The sequence below is a fragment of the Hippoglossus hippoglossus genome, chromosome 7 (assembly GCF_009819705.1).
Source record: "Hippoglossus hippoglossus isolate fHipHip1 chromosome 7, fHipHip1.pri, whole genome shotgun sequence".
Lineage (NCBI taxonomy): Eukaryota > Metazoa > Chordata > Actinopteri > Pleuronectiformes > Pleuronectidae > Hippoglossus > Hippoglossus hippoglossus.
Window position 1 is genome coordinate 26045363 of NC_047157.1, and position 7602 is coordinate 26052964.

General features: G+C 42.4%; 1 protein-coding gene across 2 annotated transcripts; it reads right to left on the minus strand.

Moving 5' to 3' along the window:
• Positions 1–513: 513 nt before the first annotated feature.
• Positions 514–7398, minus strand: tspan31 (tetraspanin 31). Of its 2 annotated transcripts, XR_004614379.1 has the most exons (7): positions 7163–7355; positions 4622–4789; positions 4422–4502; positions 3918–4058; positions 3311–3421; positions 2274–2401; positions 514–2239 (listed from the first exon to the last, which is right to left on the minus strand). XR_004614379.1 is itself a non-coding variant. In XM_034590090.1 (6 exons), the coding sequence occupies exons 1-6, from the start codon at positions 7223–7225 to the stop codon at positions 2327–2329; spliced, it is 639 nt and encodes a 212-aa protein (XP_034445981.1). In that variant the 5' UTR covers positions 7226–7398; the 3' UTR covers positions 514–2326. The 2 variants fall into 2 exon arrangements, 1 of the variants encoding a protein (XP_034445981.1); XM_034590090.1 differs by having other exon boundaries at positions 514–2401; positions 7163–7398.
• Between the last annotated feature and the right edge of the window lie 204 nt (positions 7399–7602).

The following is a 7602-nucleotide window of genomic DNA, read 5'->3' on the forward strand; positions in this document are numbered from 1 at the left end:
CAAAGATATATCAAAAACTTCATTAGAATTAAATATTTGTATTTGTTACTCCAGAAAATAAAGTTTTTTTGCCTTTGAGTTACAGCCACTTGCTCGTAGGAGGAGCCCGTTCAGACCAGTGTCTCCAATATAAACCAGTTGGGATGATGAGTCCCGAGATTTATTGAGGTGCGACGTGAAATAAAGATGAATTCACAGCGTGTTCATCATAATATAAATGAGCGAAGATTATCAATCATCCAAAACTCCAATTATTTTATTTTTAATTAGGGCCCGAGCACCTGAAGTGCGAGGACCCTGTTGGAATGAATCATATTATTCATCGTATTATTTGTCATTGACGTGTTTGTGCAGCATATTAAGATGTGCATCATTATATCAACATTTTCCCTCATATTAAATTATGAGTATTCTTTCCTTTTCTTGGTATTTTCATTGTATCATCAACACAAAATCACCACATGTATTTTCAAGGACATAACTGAATGTGTAAAGACACAATGACGCATGGGAAACGGTTCCCAATTTGAGGTTTTATTATTTGGAAAATTAAGTCTCAAAAAGTCCAGGATACGTTTGAATAACAAGTGCACACAAATTCAAAGTGAGGTGAAATATATGACATTAACGTTTCAATGTTTAAGATCTGTCAAAAATGCTCGTTTACACCAACGACGAATCCAAACCAGCAGCAGGAAAATCCATTTCAGCGAAGTTGACAGGTTCAAGTAAGACATGTAATTACAGTCTGTGTTAGTCCTTTAAGTTAAAAGCAGATTCAAAAGAGAAGAAAACAAACATCACACAGAGAATGAATGAGCAGTGATTCATCAACACGAGAAGTCAAACATCAAGCAAGGCATTAAAAATGATTTCATCCAAACTGCAACACAACTTTAACCTAATGTGCGTCATCAAACTTAAGTTAAATAGATCTCGAACACATCGAACACGTCTTTACAAAGCATTTAACACTGATGAACAGAAAGAGCCGATGGGGAACACGTTAATCACGCCGGCGAAAATAAATCCACCGAAGTAGAATCGTTTCAAATATTGAAAAAAAGAAGAAGAAGCATTTTCACAATTAACACCATAAAAACAAAACTGGGTTTGCAAAGCAGATTTGGCCAAAATTTACCCAAATACTTCAAATCAAACAGCACATTCTCGTTTTTTTTTTTTTTTACTTTTACATTATTGAGATTTCTTCCAGTTACACAGGAGGAAACGACGCGTACCTGAATTCACGTTTTTTTAAACCAGCAGAATCTATTCTAAGCAACATCAATGTGCGACACAAAGGAACGTATTAAATACAGGAAGGGTGAAATATCGTCAACTATGCAGGCAAACCTCATCACTAGAGGGGCGGAGGAGACATGAGGAGGAGGAGGAGGAGGAGGAGGAGCAGGAGGAGGATCTCTGAGAACTACAGTATTTAAAGATTATGTACAACAACACGGCTGCAGTCCGGCGGCATCCTAACGTCTCTGACTGTTAAAAGTTAGTTGGCTCAGTTACAGTTCATAAATACAAGAACCAGAATGACAAGCAACTACGTCACCTAAAATCTATTCTTACGCCCTAAACCTGTTCGAACTCGGCATTTGTGGCATCGGGGAAAAAAAAAAAAAAAAAAAAAAACACACACAAAAAAAAAAAACTACTTTACACCACACATCCAGTTTGTCGTCTTTCCCGCTCATTCAGCTGAGTCATCACACTGAACATTTACAGATTCACACGTCACTGACCAGAGGGATATACGCGTTGTTAGGTGGTGGCACTACACTACAGGAAAGATTCAAGGTGCATAAGAGTGAATCTGTTGGACGATGCACAGCCACTTGGTTTCTGTGTGGAATGAAGAGGCTGTTGCAGGCGCACGACACATGCAGAGCTATCGCAGCGCCTCTTACGTATTGGGAAACCGAGCAGGGAATCTGGAACTCGAGTCAAGGCTGCGTCGTGATACCAACAACGAGGACCTGGTAAAACAAGTCGTCCTTTCATACACAAGTATCCAGCTGTGGCAGCCTCGGCTCTGGCAAAAAGAAACGGTGGACAAGTGACAGGTTGTTGTGGTTTCTGGATCTCAGGTGAAGGTGCGGGTGTTGTGTTCCTCGGTGTTTGTCAGGTGCACTCGTTCGTTGTGCGTTGTCGTGGCTCTGTATCATATGCCCGAGTGTCTGCCTCTAGATGTGCACTACTCTGTGTGTGTGTGTGTGTGTGTGTGTGTGTGTGTGTGTGTGTGTGTGTGTGTGTGTGTGCCAGTGTGTCTGAAAACTGCATCTATGGCACTACACTGCGAACGAGGGGCGGACTATAGGAAAGCACTTGGGTTGGCTCGTGGGTCCTTCTGGTTTCTGTAGCGCACGGCGAGCCACACGCCGAGGATCTGTGAGTGTGAAGGAGCACACAGGTTAGACAGGGTTTAGTAAGAGGGGTAAACACACTGTGATATTCTGTCAGGAGAGGCAGGGAATCGAACCTGTGAGGGAGGGAATCTAAATTCCACCTCGTTACTGATTCTCAAGTGAACAAAAGTAAAAGGTCTCCGACTCTTAAGCTGCATTTAGACTCGTTTCGCACAATAACTGTGACGTCAACACAACAACTTTCTCTTTTATACTGGAGGTGTGAGACTCTACTGGAAAAAGGAAATGAAAAACACAGAGCAGTTTTGGCAGCGGCTTGTTTTCTCCGCTTCGGGCTTGTGCGTCTCTGCCGTGACCAATCAGTCGCAGAGTTTCTCCAGTTTCCTGCAGAATGTCTCATTCTTTACTCCAGTGCACTCGGTCTAACTCGAGTCTAACCACTTTCATTATGAAACATCACTGAGAGAGAACTGATCCTGATAAAGATCAGTTCAGCAGAGTGAACAGAGCGTGGTCACCGGTTTGGGTGTTTCTAAAAACCTGACTCCATTAATTCAGAAGTATGCTTCAGTCGTCTGTCTTAATGGAGACAACAGAAACAATGGATTCCTCCGTATTTAGCTGTTACTGTTGTTGCCTCGGCAACGTGCGTCCATGGAGCTACAGGAGGAGACTGTGTTTTACTTTCTCCTCCATTAAATTCTCCATTCATCAGCCGGTGAAGTCCAACATGATGTTATAAATCCAAACTTAGGGCAGGACTCCTGTTGACATCAAGTATCAAGCTGAACCGAGCGTGAGCACATTACGCTGCTGCTCTGTGGCCTCCAGTTTGATTTATTATACATATTATTATAGTAGTAACGACCTCACACTTCACTGTTGAATGATAGAATGATAAAAAAAGTTGTGGGTCTGAGGACGCTCACCTCTGTGAAGCTGAAGAAGAGCCCGACGCCCCCGAGGATCTTCAGGGCCTCCGTTGCATGATTCAGCATCTTATCCCCACAGGAGAAACAGAAACCGTCCTTTTTGCAAAACTGGATTGACGGACAAAAAAAAGAGAAAGAGACGGCCTTTAGTCATGAGCAGCGTGAGTCAACTGTGTTTGTGAGCCCAGCTTAGCTCCCGAAATCTATTCTGAGAACTGCAGAGAGAGAGAGTGGCCTCCTTTTAACCGAGTCTGCTAAAAGAAAATCACAAGTCTGTTTATCTACGATGCAAATTAACGTTATATTTAAAGACCAAATGGGACGAATGAGGCAGAAACTAAATGCTGTTAAATCCAATTTAAATAATCACCTCTGCTGTTCAAGCAGGATTTTCATTCAGACCGGATGCTCGATATAGAAGCTGAGAAATTAAAAGTTTTTGTAAATGTTCTGTGAGCTCTTAAGAAAACCGTCAGGACTCAGGAGGTTGTTTTCAAACTTAGCTTTAAGATCATTTTACGAAGCATCTTAATGGATTAAGGAATACAGCTGCTTTTCTTTCCTGATGGATGCAAAGATTGAAAACGTGACATTCGACACTTACAGCCGGGCAGTTCTGCAAATCCAGTTCAAACTGTGTCCGGCTGCTGGTCCCGTTGAGCAGCCCACAGCAGTTCAGTTGACTCTCCAGGTCCGTCTTCGTCTTGTTTTCCAACATTCCCCACGTAGAGTTCAGAAGTGCCTCCTGGAAAAGCCAGAGCAGAAAACAATAAGTAAAAATCATAAACTAATCCAACAGCAGATATTTATGGAGACGTGAACGTGTTCTGATCACTGATTGTAAATAAAGATGGACAACGTGACTCCACTTCTTCCCGTTGTTCAAAATGAAGCTAAAATGTCCTGAATTAGTCCTTAAAACCAAACGTATCAGAAACATTAACACTTGAACAAATCAGGGTGATATGACCTATACTGCAGCCAGCCACCAGGGGGCGATCAGGATGTTTTGGCTTCACTTCTGGGAGCCGTCATGTCATCCAACTTTATTTACAGTCTGTGATTTTGTCGGAAGGTACGTGGTTGTGGCGAAGGCGAGTCTGCTCACCTGCTGCCCGCGGTTCATCGCCAGACAGGAACAGGAAACTCCAAATTGGAAGAGGAACACGATGAAGAGAACCACCATGTACTGAGAGGAGAGGAGTCAAGGAAGCAGCAAGGGAACACGACAAAGCTGTAACACAATTACAACAACCCGCCCACATGTACAAATGTCGCTGTTGTTTCATGTTCTGTGTGGAAGGATACGAAGAAAAGCATCACTTGGTGGTGGTGAATCGCTCCGATGAGGCCGACGATGGCGATGAGCAGCAGGAAGAAACCCACCGCGATGACCCCCCCGATGATGTGGATGCTCGACACGAGGCCGAAGCCTTTCCCCCATGCTGCCACTCCGATCAGCAGCAGCCCCACCAGCTGCAGGGAGCACAGGGAGGAAGTGAGCCAGAGTCGTGCATCTGATGGAGCGGCGCTCGTCATCACGCGGTTAACACCGACGCCACTTATCCTGTCAACACTATTTAGGTCTTTGGGAGTTCTCTGCTGATTCAAATTCAAGCGAACATAAATAATGCACGTGGAGCTCAGCAACCGTCACAGAGACAGAAACCAGCCGACGAGAAGTTTGGGTTTAAGGTTGAGAGCTTTTCATGTGGAGCTGCATCATAAGATCGTTTCACATCCTCTGAAACTAAATTCTTATGAATACTCTCAACAGTGTGTGAACAAAACAATACAAATATTAATTTAAACTTTATCTGGTAAAATCTCTTAAAGACTTTTGTCTTTTCTTTAGTTTTTGGCTCCACACTAGATATTTCAGTTAAAAACAAACAGAGACACAAACAGAGAAATTAACTTTTCCTTTGACCATTTTAAAAACACTATTTAACCACATCACTATTTATGTGTTATAAATATATTGTACAAACCAAAACCCCAGACAACAGTGTCACGTTCAACTCCATTATTCATCTGTGACTATTTTCTTGATCAATCAAAGAATATTTGGTTTATGAAACAGAAGGAAAACAGAAGAAAATGTCCGGCTCACTTTCCCTCAGGTCCAGGAAAATGTCTTTGGATGTTTTTCTGACTCAGCAACGGATCATAAGACAAAAACGATTCAGTTTAGTGTAAATAAAAGAAAAGCAGCAGATCATAGAAATCAGATGAGTTTCCTCGCTGTTAACACTGAACACGGCAGAGGACAGGATCAGCTCAGTGTTAACAACAGGGTTAACACACCTCTAACACTGAGTGACTACAACAACAGATACAACTGTGCGATATGATGCAATGCAACTGGAAAGTGTTCTGTTACCCAACATGGTTTCTAAAGGATCAACCAGGTCAACTTTAAGAATTTGCTTTTTATTAAAACACCACAGACGAAGACTAAAGGTGTTAAAGTGTTTAGCTGCTTCAGGTCTGATGCTGGTGAATGAAAACTCACAGGAAACTGATTGAACACTTATGGTTTATAGGTGAATATAAACAACTATTATTACTGTCTGCAGCAGGAAATATAACTTATTTATGACTCCCTAAATATTTATAGATGATTTTTTAAATCGTATCTCAAATGTCTTTTTTTGATTTAATTAAATGTAACTTTATTCTGTTTATTCAGGTACGAATAGAAAAAACAATCAGCAGGAAAATCCCAGGATTTTTTGGGGAATAAGCTGCAAATAATGGAAGAATAAATCAAAATTACTAATGAATTAAAAAGTATAAAAGTATTAACGAAGGTATAACCCAGACAAGAATCATTTGAAGTACAGTATACTGACTGCCAACTAACTTTGTACTTGCTGTGCTTTGTCTCACATGTTGTGTTATTGTTATGCATTGTGCCTGTCTGAATATTAGTCTGTATAAATATATAACAAGTCATTTTATTTTCATTTAGGTTGCCATTTAGAAAATGTGCCTGTTGAGCTAACTCTGAAAAATCTAATAATCTCAAATAAAAGGAAATGAAAGTAAAAGCACAACGTAACATAAATATTAGAAATCACTTCTGCAAACAAACTTTGTACGTCACCGCTCCGCTCGACAAACATCAGATCTTTGTAAATAAGCAGTAGAATAGTTATATAGTACTGCGTGTTCATATCAGATATTATAAATACATGTGTGTGGGAGTATTTGTATTTCCAGATGCTGTTTGGATACAGATGTGTTGCACTGGATCACATCAGCACAGGAGGAGACGTGGATCTGACTCTACACACACACACACACTTGTCTCTCTATAGTTGTGAGGACCCTCGTTGATATAACACATATCACTAAATACCCAAACCTGATTCTAACACTAAAACCAGCCTTTGACTTAGTGAGGACCAGTCGAAATGTCCTCACAAGGATGGTATTGACCCAACACTGGCCTCACAGCTGTAGAAAGACACGCACACACACACACACACACACACGCGCGCGCGCGCACTCTGTTGTCTGTTGTTGCAGATGAACCGTGTCACAGTCAGCTGGCCTCTCGGGCTAACGGGACCACATGCTAATGGCGACAGCTAACGTGCTAGCGCGCTACCAGCAGCTACGTGTCTCCTCACCAGTCGGACCAGTGTCCACAGCGACGCGTGTCCCGCGGGTCTTCTAGCGAAGTGACCGGGGTACATACCAACCGCCGCCGGCAGAGCGGCACCGGAGGCGCGGGGAGCACAAGGCGGAATCATCAGTTACGGTCGTGCTAAGCTAAGCTAGCTAGCCTGGGCTAACGCGGCTAGCAGACAGTTAGCATGATGCTCCATTTTGTCCACTCACCATGTAAACCACGTTGAGGGAGCACAGCGCGTTCTTAGAACAGGTGAACCCGCCGCAGACCATGTTCACGGAGCTGCTGCGCGCGGCGGAGACTCGCGCGCGTCGGTAGTTTACAGATAAAACGTCAAAGATCAGCACAGACAGCGTCTGTCCCAGGGTCTGATGCTGCCCGATGACGTCAGAGACACGCGCGACAACCACCCCCTCGCTCTGAGGAGGAATCTCAACCAATCAGAGAGCAGGAGCACGATTAATGAGACACCTTATTATTAATGTTATTATTATTATCATTATTGTTGTTGTTGTTGTTGTTGTTGTTCTGTATATGAAGGAGGTCAAATGCTGTATTCTTGGATTGTTATATATAGTAAATACATGTATGAGGGAGTATTTACATAAACAGATGAAGTCTTGATACAGAAGTGTTGCACTGGATGATG

Coding starts and splice junctions, on each gene's coding strand:
- tspan31 (XM_034590090.1), bottom strand. CDS start 7,225: ATGGTCTGCGGCGGGTTCACCTGTTCTAAGAACGCGCTGTGCTCCCTC. Junction 4,503..4,621: donor ACCAAGTGATGCTTTTCTTC/GTATCCTTCCAC, acceptor CTCTCCTCTCAG/TACATGGTGGTTCTCTTCAT. Junction 2,402..3,310: donor TCTTCTTCAGCTTCACAGAG/GTGAGCGTCCTC, acceptor TCACACTCACAG/ATCCTCGGCGTGTGGCTCGC.